Source organism: Benincasa hispida, chromosome 3 (assembly GCF_009727055.1).
Source record: "Benincasa hispida cultivar B227 chromosome 3, ASM972705v1, whole genome shotgun sequence".
In the NCBI taxonomy this organism is placed as follows: domain Eukaryota; kingdom Viridiplantae; phylum Streptophyta; class Magnoliopsida; order Cucurbitales; family Cucurbitaceae; genus Benincasa; species Benincasa hispida.
The window spans coordinates 57,301,913-57,326,991 of NC_052351.1; the positions used below are offsets into that span (position 1 = coordinate 57,301,913).

General features: G+C 34.9%; 1 protein-coding gene across 1 annotated transcript; it reads right to left on the bottom strand.

Moving 5' to 3' along the window:
• Positions 1–15,259: 15,259 nt before the first annotated feature.
• LOC120073640 lies at positions 15,260–15,772 on the bottom strand. The gene has a single exon (XM_039026445.1). The coding sequence runs from the start codon at positions 15,770–15,772 to the stop codon at positions 15,260–15,262; it is 513 nt and encodes a 170-aa protein (XP_038882373.1).
• Between the last annotated feature and the right edge of the window lie 9,307 nt (positions 15,773–25,079).

Below are 25,079 nucleotides of genomic sequence, written 5' to 3' on the forward strand. Positions count from 1 at the left end.
ATTTGTCCGATTTTTTCTTCCTTTTCTTCTATTTATTTTTTTTAGTTTTGCTTCTTCCCTTTCTCTTATTTTTAAAATTTTTCTTACTCACCTAGGACTTGAGAGTACTCAATTCATAATAGGACTTGAGAATACTCAATTCATAAGTGACTTAACACCAACAAGCCAATCATCAAGTTTGATTATTATAACAAATAATAAAAATAAATAGCAAATGAAAATCTATCAGTGATAGCCACTAATATTTTCTATCATTGATAGCTTAATCTTTGATTATATTTTCATAGTTAATAGCTACTTATAGAAATCTATCATTGATAGCCAACTTAGTGAATTTAATTAATAAAGTTGAATCTCGAACTAAAATGTAAGTGGAATGCCTAGAAGTTATCACTAATAGCACGTTTATCAATGATAAAAGCTATCATCGAAAAGAAAAGGGACTTATAAATGTTTGGGAATGACAGAAAAGGGGCAAAAAGGTGTTCAATGGCTATGATTGATAGAAGCTACTACTGAGAGCATGTTACCAGTGATAGAAGTTAATACTAATAGCATGTTATAGATGATAGAAGCTACCCAATCGCATGTTATAGATGATAGAAGCTACCCAATCGCACGTTATCGGTGATAGAGAACCATCACTAATAGCATGATATCAGTGAGATCATTGATAGTATCTTACAATAATTCTTTCACTGATAACCACAATATGAATGATGTTAGTAATATCAGTGATAAAACTTAGGTGATATCTATATATCGAGTTTCTTTCAAAGGTGATGACTAGTTATATAAGTATATCATTGATAGCATTAAATGTTAATATTTCAAGGTTGATTCTAATTGACGAAAGCCTATCAGTGATAATGACTGATAGCTGCTATCAGTGATAGCCATGATAAAAGTTAGTGATAACTACTATGGTAATCAAAATTGTTGGTCTTCTTTCAAAGTTGATGACTATTTATAAATCTATCATTGATAGCCACTTAGTAGTAATATTGCAACATTGACTCCAATTGATGAAAGTGAATCAATGATAGCTACTGATAATTGATAGCAAATTAAAACCTAATATTTCAAGATTGTATTAATTTTTCTCAAATTGAAAGTTATCGTTGATAGCAACTATCATCAATAGCAATTGATAGAAGCTATCAGCGATAGCAGCTGATAACAACTATCAGTGGTTATCAGTGATAGCTTTTAATTTGAGAAAACTGGGAAGAAGTGAACAAAATGGTGGCTAGACATGAGTTTTTTAGTCTTTTACTATTTTTTGATCTATATATACAATTATTTTATCATTGTACTACATATTCTATTATTTTGGGCTTGAATTCTATTTATGCAACTAGCCCAAATCAATAAGTGAAAAATAGTGTTTATAAACTTATTTAAAAGAAAAAAAAAATCCAAAAACTAAATAGTTATCAATCAGGGTTTGAAAGAATTTTTTCTTTAAAACAATGGTAAAGAAGTTGTAACATTCTCAGACATAAACATTTTTAGATATATTATTTGTTTTATTTTCTTGACAATATGTAGAGTAGGAGAATCAAACTTTAATTTTGAGGTTGATAATACAAGAATTATACCGATTCAACTAGACATATTATTTAAACAATACAATATAATCATTTTTTTACAAATATTTCTCTTAGTGTTTTTAGAGAATAATCTTATTCCATTTATCCCAAACATGATTGATCAATTTTATGAATACAACAGGACAAAATTTTACTCATTAATTACATTAACAAGTCCAATGATAGAAAAAAAAATCCTTAGAAATGTACTAAAGAAAATTATGTTTTATTATCCCAATATTGGGGTTATAGTGGAAACATATTCCATGTTCCTCACCAACAAAAGTTACAAAAACCTAGTCACTTGTCAAGTAGCTTTCAAAAGCTTTTGTCTGTAATTTTCTATGAAGCCAAACAAAGAGTGGAGAAAGTTCAAAAAGACTACCATATGAGAGACATTGAGAGAGAGAGATGAAATAATGATAGTAAAATTGAAGAAAAGACAATAGAGGATGATCGAAAGAGACATAATTTTGACAGAGGAAGCCACATAAACAAGCCAAGAACTTTGTCCACATGGGCCATGAATTATTATAATGTGTGCCAGCTATCCCAAATAATTGTTATGGGATAGGAGTGTTTAAAAACCTTGATGACCCGAAAAAATGATCAACCCAATCCAATTTGTATGGTTTGAGTTTGATTATCAACTCATTTAGGTTGGGTTGGGTTCAAATAAATGAAAATTTTATGAGTTGAGTTGATTCATGGGTTCATCTAATATAATTTAAACTAACTCAAACCAACCCAAATTTATTATTAACTTTAAAATATATTTTTATTACATATAACACAATTATTTATACATATATTGATTTTAATTTTATTTAAATTCAATATTTTTTTGATGATTTATTCTTCAACAACTATTAAAAGTAGTTTTTTTGCATTTAAAAAGAAAATTTTCACTATATAAATTGAAATTCAGTTGTTTAATCTTAATTCAATATATGAAAATAGTTAAATAAGATTTTTATATATTTACATTGTACTTCTTTTTAGAACAAAATTTTAAACAAATGACCCGGTTAACCCGAACCAATCCAACCGGCAAAATATTTTATGGTTGGCTTGGGTTGGATTCATTTTTAATAAAGATTATTTGAGTTGAAGAAATTTACAACCCGAAAAATTGGGTTAAGTCTAAAAAATCTTTCAATCCAACCCAACCCAACTCAATCTATGAACACCTCTATGAGATGTAAGTTTGAAATATTTTTTGTTATTTCTTTCTTATACCTTCCAATAATGCATATAAAATTAAATTTGTCCTTTTATCATTTGGAGAAAGTTAAAGTTTAACTTCGCACTATTAAAAGTTAGTGTTGTAACATTTTAAATATTAAATTAATGTTGAGTTAGCTTTTTGACTTTTTCTTCCTAATAGAAGAAATATAATGGTAACAAAAGGTAGAAGAAATATTCTTAGTTACTTTATTAAATACCAATAACTAAACTTTAGTATGTATTTTCTTTCTCTTAAAAAATACCAACAAATAAAGAATGACTAGAGAAAAAAATATATTTTTTTAAAAAAATATTTTTTATTTCAACCCTTTTGATAAAAAAAATGTTTAAAATATACTTTGAATGTGTTTTAAAAGTTATTTTGAATAGTTTCCAAACAATTTAAAACTTTCCAAAATGACTTAGTGTCAAATTTAAACGCTTAAAATAAATAAAAAAACATGATCTTAATATCATTCTTCACTCTTACTGGTATTTTTAGTTGTGGAGTTTTGAGCTCAACCTTTCAATGCAGGTTTGAATGTCCTTAAAGAGAGCGAAATTTTCGCTTCTCAATCTAGTTAGTTACGTGTTTGTTTCTCAATATTTACTATATTTTTCTTTGTTATTTGTAATTTCTTCTCGTATTGTCAATGTAAAACTATCCGCTATATTATATCGAGAAAGATGATGATGATAATGGTGAAATAGAAGGGCAAAAACAATAGAAAAAGAGTTGGCACAGCAAGTGTGTGCCACAATAAACCAAAGGATTGAAATGGACATATCAAAGATGAGCATATTTGGAGGGACCAACCAAACATGGTGAGATTTTGCCTTAAAAGCTATCTATCTATCTATCATTCTGCCTTTTGAGTTTTGTAATTGTGTTTGTATCTGAGCTGTTTTTTGTGTGGTGCTTGTCAAATCCAATTTTAATATTTTTCTTCATTTTTAGATATTTGAATTTTAAAATTATCAACTAACAAATAATAATGATGAGAAAAAAAAAAATAATAAAAACCATACTTTCAATAAAAGCCAAGCAAACCATACCTGAGTCCACTCAAGTTGGCAATTTAATTTTCTATAGCTAGTTAAAAAAATATATCAATAAACATTTTCATCTTGTCCTTTGAGTTGGTTTAATTTTAGTTGCTTGGATATGTTTTTAAAATTGAGGGAAAATGTTAATAGAAAATAATTTTTTTTTTTTGAAAAAATCAAAACTTATATTAGAGGCTAGATTTAATATTTATTAAAAGCATCCGAGTTAAAATTGGATCTTTAAAAGTTCAAGGATTAAAATTGGACAAAATTTTACGTATAGATACCGACATGTTATTTTAATCCCAAACAACTTAAGAATGAGACCAAATATATTGTTTTATGTTCGTTCCATTAGCATATATATATATGTATAGTTGAAGTGAAATTTCTATATACCAATGATATACATTCATTTTTTTTTTTTTTTTAAAAAATGCACATCATTTTAATAAAATAGCATAGCTCAAATAGCATAAAGTTTGTACTATTAACCTCATGATTAGAGGTTCAATCCTTTCACCTCATTTATTGTTAAGAAAAATACAAAGTTATTTTGAACTAGGTTTAATTATTGTCACAGTTTTGATGGTATAAATTGCATAATTTATTTATTTTTTTGAATGAGCAATCTATTTCTTCGTCCGTCATATATCAATATATCCATAAATATGAGAGTTCAACATCAACATCAAAGGTTAATTGATATTTGTGATATCATTTATAAACACACATAAAAAATAACAAGTAATCATCTATTAGTCTAATTATAATACGAATATAAGTACTAATAAAAATATCTATTACTTATTATTTGGGAAGTTGAGCAAACTCAATTATTAAGAGTATATTCAAAGGTAATTGTTTTAAATGGTAAAACTATTGAAAATATTTTCAAGTATAGCAAGATGTCATTATCTATTAATATACAACAATAAACTTATATCACTTATACAGATAGATGTCTATCACGTCTATTACTGATGAATAGTGACATTTTGTTATATTTGTAAATAAGTTGGAGTGTATATGCAGTTATATCAACAATACTCGTAGGGGTAGTTTAGACAATTTAGAATTGTAGGCTCTATTTAAAAGGACTTTTAACATTTTTCTAAAATACATTTTGTGCATATATTTTGCTTTCATTGTCTTAACATCTATTCATTGAGGTATTTATCTCTATTTTCAAGTCTAAGCATTTAAAAAGTCATTTCAAACAAATATTAACATCAATTTTATATTTTACTTCACAAATCTATCAAAATTTCATTTCTTATATATATATATATATATCGCATTTTCACACAATTTGAGCTTACCAATTAATCCTTTTCATCCCATATTTGATTTTTTAAGAGCATAGGAATGTAGTGATTTGAATCACACATATTTTGGTCGCTAGTACATTTATATATTAGTTGAACTATGGTCATTTTAAACTTCATACTTGAATTACAATTCTTGATATATTTATAAAAATAAAAATAAAACTATTTACAAATAACTTTATCATCATTTTGCTTCAATTATAAGTTTAGTCCATTGCTTTCAAGTTTGTACCTTTTTTAATCATAGATTTTGAAAATTATTTAATTGATCTATGAATTTCAAAAGTATCCCATAGGTCTCCAAACTTTCAATTTTGTATCCAATAAATCTCGTATATATATAATTGAACTAATATAGGACCTTTAACGACTTTAGAAATCCTATTTGGAGTTAAACTGATGTTTCTATTTGAATTAGTAGACAAAAGATAAGAATTTTGGCTGAAAATTGAAGGAGTTTTTGGAAAATATCATAGCGCTGCATTGCTCTTTTTTTTTTTTTTTTTTTTTTTTTTTTAATTTTAATTATTATTATTATTAGGAAAATTGCATTATATAAAAAATACATTCTAAAAAACTAAAACCATGACTTCAAATTTTTTATAATTGCAGGTGTGACAATCACATAATAATCATATAGAAATCAGATAACAATCACATATAAATCAGATATCAATCATATTTTCAGACAGAAATTTTTTGACATATTTGCAAAAAAGTAAAACCTCACGTGTTCAATTTTCATTTTTTTTAAAATTAAAGTTGTAATTGCTCCTTATTATTATTATTATTATTATTTGAGCCACAACACTCATTTTGCCTCATCGTCTCACTCTTGGAACTTTCTTATTTAATCCATTTAACGTCCGAAAAATTCCAATTTTTCCGTGAGTTCTTCTATTGTGTTCCACTTGCTCAAATACCTAAAAAAGAAATAACATTTATACAAACTAAGTAAAATAAGTCTAAAAGTGACATAAATATGTCTGTCGCTTATCAAACTTTCAAAAGTTACATTAATATTCTTGTTTTTACGAAAAAAAAATAAAAATTAAATAAGAATGCTCAGTAGTATAATGATCAATTTGTTTGAAGTCTTATTGAATTGGAAAATAACCAATTTTAAAACAAATTATATAGATATCTTTTTTCTTTTTCTTTTCCTTTTCAAAACAATTCTCTCATTTATCTCCCATTTGTCCAACACCATGTTCTCACAACAAAGTATGATCCAAAACTTCAAGTTAAAGCATAAAACACCACAAAATCTCACAAAATTAAAAAAAAAAAATCCTTAAAACTTACTAAAACGACAAATAACCAAATACAATAAGAACATATTATATTTGACTATTAATACACACTCAACTATTATCATACAATCTTGTTAAAACATTTAAATCCTAAGATCATGCTTCCATGATTTCTTTTTTATTTTTGTTATAATCTATTTACCTTAATTGAAGGGGACAAATTTTTTTAGCGATATAAATAAAGGTCAAAAAGTTTTTTTTTTTTTTTTTTTTAAAAAAGGGAGTTAAAGACCAGAAAAAATAGAGAAGTATTATGTTATAAATTGGAGCAGGAGAGAGAGGAAATAGACGAGAAAGGTGATGGAGGGTAGATAAACGCTAAGAACATTTTAAACTTTTCTTAAGATAAAGGTACAAATGCAACTTTTGAAATTTAGAGATATTTTTGCAATCAGATAATAATAGTTTATTTTCATGTATTAACATTAAGGGTATTTCTTTTCTTTAAGTTTAACGGTATTTTTGAAAATTTTGAAAGTTCAAAGTATTTTTGAAACAAAACACCACGTTTTCATCTAAAACTAATGGGAAAGATTTTTTTTTAACTCTTTTTTAAAGTTCACATATTTCAAAATTTTTTAGACTAAACTTATAGTTTAATATTATGTTTTTATTTAATAGTAAGTCCTAACACAAGTGATTGTGATGTGTGCTTGGTATGGGAATTGGTGTCACTCAATCACATTAGCTTCAAGATGACCTCTGAAGAGTATGATGATTGTTCTTTTGGCTTATTTACATCTTACAAAACAACAAACCATTCTGTATTTTCCTTTGGTTTTGTGCAATTTAGAAGTCACACACAACTTTCTTAACTCAATTGCAGCTTATATAATTTACTTCTATGTTTTTATCAAATGTATTTCCATTATTATTTTGTGCCCATCATTAAAAAAAAAAAAAAAAAATCATACTTTCAAGAAATATTTAATCACTTAAAATCAAAATTAAGTATTTGATCTTATACTTTTAAATCCAATTTTCATATTATTTAAATTAGTTTTGAATGTTCAAAACATTTTCGGTATGATTTTGAAAATGACAATTGGTTTTAACAATTTCAGAATTACTCTCAAATATATCATTAGAAAGATCATAAAAGCATATATATCCACTCAACCACATGTCATCCTCTTCGCTTACCTCATTCGATCTCAAGTCAAAACATCTATTTAACTAATTGAGTTATGTAAAATTTATTGTTCGAGTTGCTTCAATAGATATCACGTCAATATTAATATATTAAAAGTTCTTATGTAATTTTTTTCTATTCGCATGTCGTAAATGATCAATGCTAGATTCCAATATTAGAAAAGGAAAATATAAACACATATGAAAACAATCCTTTACATGAGCATTCAGAGTCCACAAAGACATGCATTACAATACACAACTAAAACAAAAAGCTTACTAATAGAAATAGAATGCAATATCTTCATTGTAAATGCTTATCTAAGTTCCAATTTTTCAACTAACAATACAATTCCACCAAATTATAACACAAAAAGAATCATATAAGGTTCCTATATGATGCAGTACATCTTAAAGAATTTAAGAAAATGGTCAGAGTGAAAACTGTTATGTACTAGAACTGCTGTAGGAAAAAACTTATCAAAATTAAGGAGAGCTATCATAAATTATGTGTTTCAATTTCATGGTAAGGAAGGGTAAAACATTTTATTGTACATTCTTGAGTATTAAAGAACTAAGGGCGTGTTTGTGCTGAGCTATTGTAGCCCACTCTCGAGACTCTAATTATAATGATTGGTGTTTCTAACTATTATAACCTACAGGCTACAACGTATTACAAGATTACTAATTTACTAATTCAAATCTCTCTTTGTTATAATGATTACTATTTGTTATAATGTTTACTATTTCATACTCATAATTTCTTTCCCTCTTTGTTACAATGTTCATGATTTCATATCTAGATTAAAATAGTTGCACCCAACATAAACTATTACTAACCAATAAGTCTTATTAAAACCCAATGATTATAATAACAAACTATGCGAACCGAAACACCCTTAAATTTTCTCATACATAATAATGAAACGAGGAAATAGGGAAAACAAATTAATCACCCTTTAGAGACATCCAAAAATAATAATAATAATCACAGGCATAAGAGAACAAAAGCTAGCTATCTTAGATGCCATAGTTTTTTCCCAATAGTTTATCATATTGAACTCCAACCCAAAAACCAAGAACAAACGATTCAGCCCGGCCAAAAATTTGACACCACCCCTTTTCTTGACATAAGATTCAAAAGAATGCTAAGTGCTAACTATCAGCAGTCAACACTGACTACACTGTTGTGATTCTGATAGGAATGGTATTAATGGGATATCAGTATTTTGTTAGGAAAGTGTGGTTATAAATATAGTGTATTTTGGGTAATGAATAAGGGCTCGAGAGTATCTCAAGATTGGGAGGGTCCAAGTATCTCGAACACTTTGTTTCTCTAGTAGTTTTGTTGTCATCTACATCTCAATATACTCGGGTTCTATCAAATTCATAAAAAATAAATAAGAGAAGGGGTATTTCTTAGCATGTCCACTTTGTGTTGTTCCTAAAAACATCATTGCGTTTAGCGAGTCTACTACTAAATAGTCTAGCAGACTAAAGTATAAAGGACAACTTAAAAATCATATAGTAACATTCAGCCTCATCCACATAATTTTGATCCATATGATTATGATGAAAAAGTAAAGAGAAGAGAAAATGGCACACACTTGTCATGTGGAAAACCTTAGTACAGGGAGAAAAAACCATGATGCAGAGAACTTTTATTATAATAATGTGTTACAAAGTAATGCCCAGAGGCTACAGTTTAAATAGAAAAGATGAAACCTTAGGGAACACATGAAAAGACAAAAATGCCCCTAGGGAAAATATTCTATTTTTCAACACTCCCCCTCAAGTTGGAGCGTAGATATCAACAAGACCCAACTTGCTAACACATGAATCAAAGAGTTGTCATGATAGTCCTTTTGTGAGTAAATCTGCAATCTGCTGACTAGAAGGAACAAAGGGAACGCAGATATTTTCATTGTCAAGCCTATCTTTGATAAAATGTCTGTAAATCTCTACATGCTTTGTTCTGTCATGCTGAACAGGGTTGTTTGCAATGCTTATAGCAGCCTTGTTATCACAATAGAGTTTCATTGGCCCATCATGACTTTGGTTAAGATCAATCAGGACCTTTTCCAGCCATATTTCTTCGCATATCCCAAGGCTCATGGCCCTGTATTTAGCTTCGGCACTACTTTTGGCAACCACCCCTTGTTTTTTACTCCTCCATGTAACAAGGTTACCCCAAACGAACGTACAGTAGCCCGATGTTGACTTTCTATCGACTACTGAGCCTGCCCAATCAGCATCTGTGTAGGCCTCGATGCATCGTCTGTCTGACTTTCTAAACATTAATCCCCAGCCTGAAGAAGCCTTTAAATATCTCAAAATTCATTCCACTTCCTTCATATGTTCTTCATAAGGAGACTGCATAAATTGGCTAACCACGCTTACTGCTTGTGCAATATCTGGTCTCCTATGGTAGAGATAAATGAGCTTCCNNNNAGAAGCCTTTAAATATCTCAAAATTCATTCCACTTCCTTCATATGTTCTTCATAAGGAGACTGCATAAATTGGCTAACCATGCTTACTGCATGCGCAATATCTGGTCTCGTATGGGAGAGATAAATGAGTTTTCCAACCAACGCTGATGCCTCTCTTTGTTAACTGGTGCACTACTACTCAGATCACTCATTTGCTTCCATAGGAGTATCAACAGGTTTACATCCTGTCATACTTGTCTCTTTATGCAAATATAGCGTATACTTCCGTTGAGAGACAGAGATGCCTTCCTTCGACCAGGCCACCTCCATTCCGAGAAAATACCTTAACCTTCCAAGATTCTTGATCTCGAATTCTTCAGCCATTCTTTCCTTCAATTTGTTTATTTCTGAATCATCATCCCCTGAGATTACAATGTCATCCACATATACGATTAGAACTGCCATTCTCCCGAACACAGACTTCTTTATGAACAAGGTGTGGTCTGAATGTCCCTGACTGTTGTAAGGATACGAATGGAGTGTTATGCTGTGTGATGTTTTGTATCGCTTATACACACTACTGATGTATGAATGATAATTTATTCTTTATCTAACTCTAACGCATGGCTTGTGAATGAAATGAATGATGTTCTATATGCGCTCAAGTATTTTGTGATAAAGACACTTTATGCGATACTACGTTCTAAGTGTATGCGTTAATAGTGATATGCTCGTAGTATGCGATGAAGTAGTGCGTGTCACAAGTTTCCTTGCACTGAAACCAAGTATAATTACAACGCAAATTTCTCAGAATGATTCGAGGTCGAACACGGGGATTGTTGTTGTTAAATGCGATACTAATGTGGTACATGCGACGGTTTTAAGAATGAATAAAGAATTTTGGTTTGTACAGAAATGTAAATTGCGTTAAAGTAAAATGCGTTGTAAAGTAAAGATGCGTTGATAAAATAAAATGCGTTGTAAAGTAAATTCCTAACTACTATGATACATGATACATGATACGTGATACAGGGGTCAAGGACTGACTCTGAAGTTGTACAAAAGAATCGATGAATGCGATGGCAAGTCTTATGAATGAGGCAGAAAGAGAAAGAGTAAAAAGTAAAACATCGCAAGTTCGTCAATTATGTTAAGGACGCAACTAAGGTTCCGCTTTCCCTTGGCGTATACCTTTTAGTGATCGGCCGCGTTCCCATACATCTATGGTGAAACATAGATGAACGTGATGAACGCAAGGTTGTTTCCATCTCTGGAAATACTTCTCGCTTTAGTTAACGCATTCTTTCAACCTTCTCTCGATAGGCGGAATAACATCTTCACTTATGCTCTCACAGGTGAAGATGCCATCGAGCATGCTTTAGCTAAACTTAATTGATTCCTTGACACAAATTAACTCACTCGCTTAATTCTTTCTATTTACCCTGGGGATTAAGAACACATCATGGAGAAAATGGATGATAAATGTATGGAAAGAGACAGAGAGATGATAATGATGACGATGATAACATTTAATTCTAAAATTAAGCGTTTGATACATATTTGTGAATGAGAGATTAAAGAAGATGAACACAGAAGATGAATTAGAGAATAGAAATAAATACGGAAAGAGTGTTAACATCTTGACACAGATCCCGATCGGAGACTTGCGCTTGCCCGTATATGAATATGGTGGAGAGGAAAGCTTCCCTCTCAGGCTTGCTTTCCCGGTAGAATTGATCTTTTTCACAGAGCTTCAACTTCGAGAATTGGAAGAATTCTTTGCTCGGAGACTCCCCTCTCGGCCTTGTCTCATCGTTCTCCCGGATTTGCTCTGTAAGTCGCTTCAGACCAGCCTCTCTCCCCGTATCAATATATACATGTATATATGTATATGCCTCCGTCCTATGTATCTGTATTTGTACCATTTTCAGCGAATTTGAGGAAGCTATTTATAGGCGAGACCTTGGCTCTTTGAATTTGTGGTCCCCACTGTCTAATTATGGTAGTTCTTAAAATGGCAGAATGGAAAATTCCTTTCTGTTTCACGATCAATCCGTCAGAATTGCACAACTAAAAGCTGTACACTTGTCAGAATCATCCGCGAATGCGTTGCTCTTCACATCTTCGATCTATCACCGCATGCAGTGTTGTTTCTGATTACCGCATGCAGTTGAAATGCGTTGATCGCTAAAGCTCTTGATCGATTGTCACATGTACCGTCATTGCATTGATCATCTCTTCGTTCTTGATTGATGGGCGCATGCGATGTAGATGCATTGTACATTTTTTCTTCGAGCCATTAACGCATGTGGTGACCTATTTCCTGCAAAATAGAGACTGAAACATTCTATTTCGCCATCGCAATGGTGTTAGTGGGTGCATTTACGACATTTCATAATTTTCGTATTTCTTAGCCAATTTTTATTCTATCGACGCAACTTTCCTTTCTTTTTTCCGCAATATCTAAATAAAACAGTATAAATAACTTGTATTTCTACAAGTTATCAACTATACCCTTGCGATTTTACAGATGTAGTAAATCTACTAAACCAAGCCCTCAGAGACTACTTCAACCATATAAAGACTTCTTCAGTTTACAAAATTTGCGACTGAACTGTTTTTCAAATCTTGAAGGCGGACTCATGTAAACTTCTTCTTCTAAATCGCCATTAAGGAATGTATTCTTCACATCAAATTGGTGCAAAGGCTAATTCTTATTAACTGCAACCAAGAGAAGCACACGAACTGTGTTTAACTTTACTACTGGAGAGAAAGTCTCTGAGTAATCTATCCCAAATGTCTGAGTGAAACCTCTGGCCACTAACCGTGCCTTGTACCGATCGATTGTATCATCAGGTCTATACTTAATAGTAAACATCCATTTGCACCCAACTATCTTGTCCCTTAGGAAGAGTGACCTGTTCCCATGTGTCGTTCTTCTCAAAAGCTTTCATTTCTTCTAAGACAGCGGCTCTCCACTCAGGAATTTCCATATCTGCATATATGCTGCTCAATATTGAAATAGTGTCGAGGCTAGTAGTTAACGCTTTGAACATTGGAGACAGGTTACTATAAGACATATAGCTCTGCATTGGGTACTTGGTACAAGACTTCGTTCCTTTCCTTAGAGCAATAGGGATGTCAAGAGAGGCATCATGATCTTTATGTTTTTCAGACTTCTCGTCACACTTAGTATCTTGCTTTGTCTTATTTAGGTCTTTCTGATCTTCTGACTTCTCATCATCATACTCAGTATCCTACTTTGTCTCATCTGTATCTTCTTCAACATTTTCAGTCTGAACCTGGGGTTCATTACTACCTTCACCTGTACCAACCACATTCTCAGTACTGTCACTGTTACTGTCAGTACTATTATGGTGATTAGTATCCACATTCGTCACATTCTCGGTACTGTCTCTGTTTACACTAATTTCAACACAAGTATTTTCACCACATATATTATCATTATTAGGACTAGAAGGCTTCGTACCTGGAACTGTCACTCGTTCTAACTCATGTACTAGAGCCGGAGAACTGATGGGTGACACTATTTGCTTTCTAAGATTCCTTCTATAGTACGTGATCCATGGGACTTGCTCGGTAGGAAGAATAGGAGCATGAAGAATAGAAGCATTGACACTTGTGTCGGAAATGGACTCAGGAATGTCTGGCAGGCATGGACTTAGACCCCAGTTGGACTCTTCACTTATACTCTCCCCTGGAAGAGGACTAAGGGGGAAAAAGGGACGGTCTTTGAAGAAGGTGACATCCATGGAGACAAAGTACTTGCGAGAAGAAGGATGGTAACATTTGTACCCGCGTTGATGAAGGGGGTATCCCACAAAAACACACTTCTGAGCCCGAGGGGTAAATTTGGTTCGATTAGGACCATGTGTATGGACAAACACAACACACCGAAACACACAAAGTGGAACATCAGGGGTAAGGTGGTTATCAGGATATGACTCTTTGAAATAGTCAAAAGTGGTTTGGAATTTTAAGACACGAAAAGGAATTCGGTTTATTGAGTGAGCTGCTGTCAGAACAACATCTCCCCAAAGATATGACAGAAGGGATGTGGATAGCATGAGTGACCGAGCAACCTCAATTAGGTGACAGTTTTTTCATTCAACCATGCCATTTTTTTCGAGGTATAAGCAAATGAACTTTGATGGATTATTCCTTTCGAGGCAAGAAATTCCCTGAGGTTATTATTAAAGAATTCCCGACCATTATCGCTCCGAAGAATGATGATTCTCGAGTTGAACTAGGTTTCTATAGAATTATAGAACTGCTGGAATACAAAGGTGACTTCAGACTTTTCAGTAAGGAGGAAAACCCATGTCAACCTAGTGTGGTCTTTTATGAAGGTTACAAACCACCATTTGCCAGTAGTGGTTGTAACCGGAGATGGACCCCACACATCACTATGAAAAAGGGTAAAGGGTTTCGAAGGTTTATAAGGTTGGGGTTTGAACGATACACGAGGTTGTTTAGCTTGGACACACACATCACATTTCAAGTTAGAAACATTAAGAAACATTAATATTGTGAAATAGATGAGGAAATAAATATTGCATATAATGAAAACTTGGATGACCGAGACGAAAGTGCCATAACATATAATCTGTCTCAGAATTGGAAAAACAGGAAGACAATAAACTAGTCCTATCACAAATCCTAGAAGAGGTATCTTTAGTAAGGAAATAGAGCCCCCCCATCATGCTGGGCAGTGCCAATCGTCATCTCTGAGTTTAGATCCTAAAAAATAATAGATCGGGTGAGAAGATAACACGATATTTCAAATCTTTGGTAATCTTACTGACAGATAGAAAATTATAGGAAATTTTAGGCACATGTAGAATGTCTTGGAGGGCAAAACCCTCAAAGGGTGATAAATGGCCTTTCCCGACAGGGGCGAAGGATCCATCAGCGATCCTGATCTTTTCATTCCCAGCACTCGGGTAATAAGACAATAATTGGTCAGATGTGCCAGTTAGATGGTCCGTAGCTCCTGAGTCTAGAATCCATGGTTTTCTACCGTTTATAAATACAAGGCCACAAAAGTGATGCATACCTGATTGTGCGATGGCATTAACACCTACTGTACTTGAGCTGTTCCGACTCGTCTCCTGATTATTTGGTTGATGACCAGCTGTAGATTCACTTGCTAAAGCATGTCCAGGTCCTATTTGTCGTCTTTTACCATTTGAAGGACGACCATGAAGCTTCCAACATTGCTTCTTAATGTGCCAGGTTTCTTATAGTGTTCACAGACCGGAGGAACCTTTCCATTTTGTTTGTCAGTTCTTAACACTTTAAACGCAGCGGAATCTGGAGATTTAGTTACTGGGTTATTCATGGAATTAGACCTATCTTTCTCAAGACGGATTTCAGAACATACTTCCATCAAGGAGGGAACTGGGCGAGTTCCCAGAATTCGACTTCGCACAACATCAAATTTGTTATAGTACAAAACTTCTCCACACGGACAACTCCAATTTAAGTCTCGACATAAATCCATCTCTTGCCAAATCACAGACAGCTGATTGAAATAAGCTGTGACGTCCATGGTCCCTTGTTTACATTCATGGACTTGTTTACGGAGCGCATACAGACGAGCTCCATTTTGTCGTGAGGAGTATAACTTTTTCACGGCCTCCCAAATATCCCTTGCAGTAGCAGCATACAGCATGGGCATTCTAGAGGAATTTACATTGGAAACGTATCGACCACCTTATGTTATTATATGTTTTTGGTCCCAATCATATGTTTTCATGACATGTTGCATGTGATTGTGCATTTGGCCACTACCTTAAGTGAGAACTACTTACTGGGTATATTATATACTCATCCTATTTTACAGACTTTGTAGGTAAAGACACATCGTAGTAGCAAGATTGGACGTCACTCAAAAGGCCAACCATCAAACTCACTATTATGGCCATATATGCATTTTGTATCACTATGCTAATGTTTTATGGATCCTCGTGTTTTGTAAAATAAAATTTTTATACAGTTTTCTACCTAATTAATTAAATTTTAGATATGTTCTTTTGAAATTTTTACTAAAACTCATCTCATGATAGAAAAGTCTAAGTATGCATGTCGTAGCGGTCGGATCTTAATATGTAAGGATCTGATCGTTACAATAACAAAACTCCTCGATCCATCTAGTACTGTACGAACTCGTCCGAAACTAACTTTTGTTTAAGATCCTGAAAACTATCCTTACAAGCTTTACCTCAAACAAAAGAAGCTCCCTTCCTGGTCATCTGAGTCAAGGGAAGCTATACGAGAAAAGTTCTTAACAAACTAGCGACAATAGCCTGTCAAACCCAGAAAACTGCACACCTCAATGATTATGGTAGGACGAGGCCAACTCGTAACCGCCTCAATCTTCGCTGGATTTATAGATACTCCATCCCCTGACACCACATACCCTAGAAATAATACTTGTTTCAACCAAAATTCACATTTAGAAAACTTAGCATAAAACTTATTTGACCTCAATTTGTCCAAGAATTTTCGTAGGTGCTTCTTGTGCTCTGCCTCTGTCTTAGAACAAACCAAGATGTCGTCAATAAAAACTATCACAAAAGTGTCAAGAAACTCCTTAAACACTCTATTCATCAGGTTCATAAATACTGTAGGAGCATTAGTCAAGAAAAATGACGTTACAATTAACACATAATGTCCATATCTAAATCGAAAAGTAGTCTTAGGAATGTCACATGTCACTATCCTTTATCCTCAGCTGATGGTACCCTGAACATAGAACGATCTTGGAGAAAACTGTGGCCCCCTATAACTGATCGAACAAGTCACAATCCTTGGGAGAGGGTACTTGTTCTTAATGGTTACCTTGTTCAACTCCCTATAATCAATGCATAGGCGTAATGACCTATCATTCTTCTTTATAAAAAACATTGGTGCACTCCAAGGTGACACACTTGTCGTATGAAAACCTTATTGGGCAACTCTTGCAACTAAATCTTGAGCTCCTTCAACTCTGTTGGGGTCATACTATACGGAGCCTTCGAGATGAGAGTTGTACTTGGCTCCAACTTGATAACGAAGTCTATCTCTCGATACGGTGGAAAACCTAGAAGATCCTCTGAAAAAGCATCTGGATAATCTCTCACCACTGGCTCTGAAGTTAAAGTGACCTCGGCCTCACTAGTGTCAACCATATGGCCAAAATACTCCAGGTATCTTGGTTAAGCAACTTATTGGCTTTCATAGCTGAAATTACTTTGGGCAAAACCACAGTTTCGATACCTTTATACTTAAAGCTAGCTTTCATAGGAGGGTTAAAAATCACCTCCGTACGGAACCAACCAATATTGGCATGGTTGGTAGTCGACCAATCCATGCGCAATATAACGTCAAAATCACGCATGTCCAAGACTATTAAACTTACATCTAGCTTATGATTTACTATTACAATCTGACATGCTTTTGTGTTTTCATTTGCTATCATAATTTCTCCAGATGGAGTAGAAACTGATAAGACATAATGCAAAGCTCTACTTCTATAATGTAAAGCTCTACTTCTAACATAGCATGCTTCATGAATACTAATGATATAAATAAGTGAGATGTGCTTGAATCAAACAATACCATGTATAGTATCCCAAGGTTGGGAACATACCTGCCACCACTATGCCAGACTTCTTGGTTGCCTGTCGAGTGGTAGAATAAACACGACCTTGCTGACGTTGATAGTTTGAACTCCCTTGATGAGCACTCAAGGGTTGATCTCTGCTTCAAGAAAACTGAACATCTAGGCATTGTTCAGTTGTATGCCCCACCTGCTTGCATTTAAAGAATGTCCCTGTGCGAGCCAAGAAGCGCCCTTAGTGTCGCTTTCCATAAGTCTTACAAACGGGCTTTTCTCTCCAAGTCTCTTTTGACTCAGTAGCCTGTTGTTTGAAGTGTCGGAGTGGCCTATTTGAATGCTGACCTTCTGTTGAGGCTTAGAAGCCTTGCTCTGCATTCTTTTTCTGTCCCGCAAAGGTCCTTACTCCTAGCTTTTGTACTCGTCACCCTCTTAGGAATCAGAATCAATCCTTACGACTTCTAGAAGCACTGCTACATAGGTTTTGGGCTCAAAAGCATGCACCATGCCTCATAATCTGCTCCTCAGGCCCTGAATGAATCTTTCCATCCTTGCCACCTCAGTGGCCACCATCTTAGTAGTAAAATGGGATAACTTATCAAATTCTTGGTCGTACTTCTTGACTGACATAACCTCTTACTTCAAACTCAGAAATTCTGCTTGCTTGTTGTAGGGTGTGTTGGTAGAGAAGTATTTTTCATAGAAAGCTCTTTAAATTAGTCCCACGATGCTAGTCCCCCGTTGGTATCTATCATCTTTTTCAATAAGCACCATCATATCTCCGTATTATTTGTCAACATAAAAACTGCTCACTGGAGTTTCTGGTTCTCTGGGCACTTCATATAATGGAAGATTGTCTCGATGGAGGATAGTCACATTTTCGCCTTCGTAGGGTCCTTCAGCAACTCATTAAATGTGTGAGGATTGTATTTTCTGAATTCCCTCAAGTGTTTAGATTTAAGAGATAGGTCCTACATATTCTGGTTCTAGGGTTAGGTTGGTTGCACTTGATCTAGTGGTGCTGGTATCTGCTGAATCCGAATAGTTTAAGCTATCTGCTTTACCACTACACTTCGGACTAGTTCTTGTATCCTCCCCATCACAAATGATGTAACACCATTCCCAATTCATGTTTCCGTTGAATCTTCATCATTCTGAGCACCTAATGAGGTCGGAGCTACTAGAACATTATGACTCCCACTGGCTCCATCCTCTTACGCTCCTAACGTGGAAGGGTCCTGAACTTGGGGATCCTGGACTTGTGAGTCCTAAGCTTGTGGATCCAGAACCCCTTTTCTAACCTTCCTTTTCACTCTGAGTTTTGGTGTCATATCCTAACATTCACATATAGTCAACTTATATCAAATTCTTTACCAACAGAAACATGCCAATTATAACTATAAAATAAGCAATATTTCTTGCATATAATTCTTAGAGACTTTTCCTTAGAAGACATACCTAGCGACGAAGAAGAATTCGTTAATCGCCAATGTGACAATTTGGACTTACAAAACAAGTCAGTCTACAGAACCTAAAAATTTGGCTCTGATACCAACTATAATGATCCAACTTTTCAATATTTAGTAACATGATGTTAGTACATGCATGTATAGACTTAGATAAAAATTTTGAAGCCCTTACTCAAATAAAAATAAAATGATTTCATATGTAAAATAAATTAATAAAATGCCACTAAAACAACATAAAGCATTTGTTCGGAGTCCCCCTTAATACACAAGATAAAATTAGAAAACCTTTAAGAGTTTAAAAGTTTAACATAGAAAGTTCTAGAATTTCAAATACTAAGACTTGTTTCAAACATGAAAACATGAAAAAATGTGAGGAAGAGTCTAGGTAGGCCATATGCTCAATCATGGATTCGTCTTGTCATTCGTCAGTCTATCCTTGTCTTTACCTGAAAAACATATAAGAGGAAAAGGTGAGTATATAATACTTAGTCATAAGATGTACATAGTCTGATCGGAAAGCTAACAATCACCATCTAATCTAGCATGCATCAGTCAACCAATAGACCTCATATCAAAATGATAATCATATTAACATAGCTACCATATCCAGCATGTAGAATACAAACATAAGATCTTGTGATATGTTCATAACAACATAGCTCATAGATTACCAGAACACTCAAACAGTCCTTACATCATCGAAGCATAGAAAATCATTCCATAAGATTTAATAGCATGCTTTCATGATATATGCTCAATCTCTTTGTCAACGACTGGTTAGGGTGCTTGGCTCGTAGGCAAACCGATAGTAAAACATTACCTCATATTTAAACTCAAATATTTATCCAAGTTAACTAGTTTATATAAACCTTGAATTAAACCTAAGACATGAACCAAAAATTAAGGAGGCGTTTGGGGCAATGAGTTAGTTATTATAGTCCTAGGTTATTATAGTTGAGTTATGATAGTTTGTGTTTGGGGTATAGATTATTTTAGTTTGGGTTATAATAGTATGTGTTTGAGGTGTAAACTATTTTAGTTTGAGAAGGAAATAGTAAACACTGTAGCAAATAATAAAAAATGATGAATGTAAAATAGTAAAAATTGTAGTAAATAGTAAATACTGTAGCAAATGGGATTTTAAAATAGTGTTAACTGTAGCTAATTGGAGGTTTTGAAATAGTTTTTACTATAGCAAGAGGTCGTAATTATATTTTGATGATAATCATTACCCCAAATGCCCCCTAATATAAACCATTAGAATTAAATTCCAAATCACAATCTATCTCAGATGTATTCAATGAACTTACCCAACTTGATGTTTGATCCCAAAACCACTTCAAAACTTTCCCACAACACAACTCTAAGTCAAACATCAAAATTTAAGGATGAGAACCCAAAATTACAGAACAACTCTAAGTCATAAAGTAATCCAAAAGGGTTCCAAATTCTGTTACTCACCAAAAATCACCCAAAAACAGTCTTTAACACTTGAAGAACAATCCACTAATGTCTTCCAATTATTGAATCTAAAACCCAAATATCATGGGTTAGTCATTTAGGGCCTTAATAATATTAGGTATCAATAATCATGTGTGAACCTCGAATCCTAATTTCTCTACTTGAGTATGTTCTCTATTGAGATCAGTGTGATGAGTAGGTTGATGTGGAAACTAGTGTAGAATGGTAGAGAAAAGGGTGGAAATTAGAAGAAAAGAGGAAATTTGAAAACTTGACTTTTGGGAAAAACTTAGAGAATTTGGCTAAGTATAAAAATTGAGTGTTGATGCGTTGGAAGGGTTGTTGGTGATGGCATGCGGCTGAAGGAAGAAAGATGGAGGTGATGCATTGGAAGGCACAAGGATAGGCAAGGCATGCGTTGGAAGGCAACCCATGCGTCGAGTGGTCGATGCACAGTGCCCTTGCCCAATGCGTTAAGTGGCACGCCAAGCTCCTGTGCCATGCATCGAGCGCCATGCCTATGCAGTGAGCGCCCTATCGAACGGCCATGCCCATGAGTCTAAGCACCCTGTGGAGCATCAATGCGCCGAGCACGTCCATGCGGCCGAGCAAGCAAGCGATGGCCAGCCTATGCAGCATGCCCATGCATCGATCGACCAGCGCCTATGCCAAAACACCATGCGCCCGTGCCAAGCACGCCTACCTAGTGAGCCATGCATTGAGGATGAGTGGCCATCCTATGCGTTGGTGATGGCTGGCTCTTGTGATGGCTAAGTTGGGTTACGATGGTAGTAAGTTAGCTTACTATGCATTGATTATAGGTTATGCATTGAGTATGGACTATGCATTGAAACATCCAATAATTGGACGCATATAAAAGATGAGATCACCTAGAAAACGTCATCAAACCATGTGTCTTCTTGGAAGGAAGCCTTAAGCCTTAAGAATTTGAGGTGGCTGCATCGGATTGGAAGCTCATGCGTTGGCTACATGGGAGAAAGACACTTAGATTGTGCTGATCAAAAAGATGTGTTGGTAGTGTGAGGGAGAAACACTTGGACATGCAGCCAAGTAGGTGGTGTTGACTTTGGAGAAGGTTTAGATGCCTAGAAATAAGGCCAGAAGACTTCATTTTCAGATCACAATTCAAAATATAGTAAAAAGAGTGGGAGAGTTGAGCAAACCTTGCGTTGAAGCCAAAATCCATGCGTTGGTCATAGAATTTCAAAGAGGACGCATTGGACAGTGAAGTCTGGAAAGCAGCATCAAATTGAGATGAGGAGTTCTCCCAATTTACTCGTGCGTTTGGAGTGATTTCAAAGCCACCTGAAAACTCTGGAAGTCTAGTTTTTAGGGTAGGGCTTCCAGAGAAAACGCTCGAAGGGAACGGGTTGGAAACTGAGAAGAAGACAGAAAGGTCAGGCTGTCGGATAAGCTTGGGCCAGTCTTGAAGATTTTGAGATTTCAGCCAAACCGCGAGGAATGAACTCAAATTTTAGAGTAATCTTACTGATACATTTTAGAATATGTTTGTAGAAGGAAGTATCTCAAAATAAGGTTTAGAAGGATGAGTAATCTGAGCTGTAAGTTGAATCTCGATTCTAGGGGTGAAAAAGGGAGCCCGAGGTAAAAAAGGAACTACTAGAGTGAAAAGTTCCTAAGCGATCGAGGTGAGTGACTAAAACATTTTGACTAAAATGTTTGAATTACAATATTTTATAGAAAGCATGTTTTAAAGAAGACGGCTTGAGATAGGCAAAAGAATATTTTATCTTCAGAAATAATCTTAAGACGGCTCGAGATAGGCAAAAGAGTTACACCAATAAGCGGAGAAGAGAATTGGAGTTCGAAGTTGATGATAAAGTATTTCTTAAGTTATCTCCGTGCAAAAGAATACTCAGGTTTGATAGGAAAGGGAAATTAAGCTCGAGATATATTGGACCCTACGAGACAATAGAAAGAGTTGGCCCGATGGCATATCGATTAGATTTACCTCCAGAGTTATCTCGTATTCATGATGTGTTCCATGTGGCAATGCTTAGAAAGTATGTGCCAGATCCTACCCATGTGTTGCCTGAGCAACCAATATAGTTGAGAGAAAATTTGTCTTATGAAGAGAAACCAGTGGAGATCCTTGACAGAAAGGAACAAGTCTTAAGGAATAAGACAATCCAATTGGTAAAGGTACTATGGAAAAACTATAGCACAGAAGAAACAATGTGGGAAGCCGAAGAGCAAATTAGAAACAAGTATCCGCAGTTTTTTAATTGACAGACTTGTAGCAAAATTTCGAGGACGAAATTTTCATAAGGGGGAGGTAAATATGAACCCGGAATCCTAATTTCTCTACTTGAGTATATTTCCTATTGAGATTTGTATGATGAGTAGGTTGATGTGAAAACTAGTGTGAAATGGTAGAGAAAAGGGTGGAAATTAGAAGAAAAGAGAAAATTTGAAAACTTGACTTTTGGGAAAAACTTGGAAAATTTGGCTAAGCATAAAAATTGTGTGTTGATGCTTTGGAAGGTTGTGTTGATGCGTTGGAAAGGTTGTTGGTGATGGCGTGCGGCTGAAGGAAGAAAGATGGAGGTGATGCATTGAAAGGCACAAGGGTAGGCAAGGCATGCGTTAGAAGGCAGTCCATGCGTCGAGCGGTCGATGCACAGCGCCCTTGCCCAATGCATCGAGCAGCCGGCCAAGCGCCCCTTCTATGCATCGAGCGGCCATGCCTATGCAGCGAGCGCCCTATCGAACGGCCATGCCCATGCGTCAAAGCACCCTGTCGAGCATCAACTGCACCGAGCACGTTCATGCGGCCGAGCAAGCGAGCGATGGCCAGCCTATGCAGCACGCCCATGCGTCGATCGGCCAGCGCTTATGCCAAACACCATGCGCCTGTGCCAAGCTCGCCTACCTAGTGAGCCATGCGTCGAGGATGAACGGCCATCCTATGCGTTGGTGATGGCTGGCTCTTGTGATGGCTAAGTTGGGTTGCGATGGTAGTAAGTTAGCTTGCTATGCATTGATTATAGGCTATGCATTGAGTATGGACTATGCGTTGAAACATCCAAGAGTTTGACGCATATAAAGGATGAGATCACCTAGAAAACATCATCAAACCATGTGTCTTCTTGGGAAGAAGTCTTAAGCCTTAAGAATTTGAGGTGGCTGCATCAGATTGGAAGCTCATGTGTTGGCTACATGGGAGAAAGACACTTAGATTGCGCTGATAAAAAAGATGTGTTGGTAGTGTGAGGGAGAAACACTTGGACATGCAGCCAAGTAGGTGGTGTCGACTTTGGAAAAGGTTTGGATGCCTATAAATAGGGCCAGAAGACTTCATTTTCAGATCAAAATTCAAATACAGTAAAAAGAGTGGGAGAGTTTTGCAAACCTTGTGTTGAAGCCAAAATCCATGTGTTGATCATAGAATTTCAAAGAGGACGCATTGGACAGTGAAGTCTGGAAAGCAGCATCAACTTGGAACGAGGAGTTCTCTCAATTTAATCATGCGTTTGGAGTGATTCCAAAGCAACCTGAAAACTATGGAAGTCTAGTTTTTAGGGTAAGACTGCCAGAGAAAAAGCTCGAAGGGATCGGGCTGGAAACTGAGAAGAAGACAGAAGGGTCAGGATGTCGGATAAGCTTGGGCCAGTCTTGAAGATTTTGAGATTCCGGCCAAACCGCGAAGATTTCTAAGCTCAAATTTTAGGGTAAGCTTCCTGAGACATTTTAGAATAAGTTTGTAGAAGGAAGTATATCAAAATAAGGTTTATAACGATGAGTAATCTGAGCTGTAACTTGAATATGGATTCTAGGGGTGAAAAAGGGAGCCTAAGGTAGAAAAGGAACTACTAGAGTGAAAAGTTCCTAAGCGATCGAGGTGAGTGACTAAAACATTTTGACTAAAATGTTTGAATTACAATGTTTTATAGAAAGCATGTTTTAAAGAAGACTATTCTCATGCCAGCTAGTTTTACAAAGTGATTTCCAAGCAAACCATGAGTTATATTTTAAACGCATGCATATGTGGGAAGTTTGTTGAAAAGTTATTTATATGTGTTAAATATGCCCAGCATGTGTTAGTATCTTTAAAGCTATGTTTTTATATGTGTTATACTTTACATGCTTTAAAGAAAGTAATTTATGACTAGTTTTACTTAAAACGTGATACCGAAGGACATTTGAGAAGGTATCCGCCCAACTAGATACTGAAGGACATTTGAGAAGGTATCTATTGGTACTGAAGGACGTTTGAGAAGGTACCAAACCAACCGGATACTGAAGGACGTTTGAGAAGGTATCCTAGTAGCTCAATACTGAAGGAAATTTGAGAAGATATCTGAGCAGAAGTACCTAAGGTATGACGGTACTTAAGGACGACCACATACACATAGGTAGTTAGAGTCAGAGGTTGAGCAAAAGGGTTTTCTCTTGATTAGCAGTTGGTGTTGGGA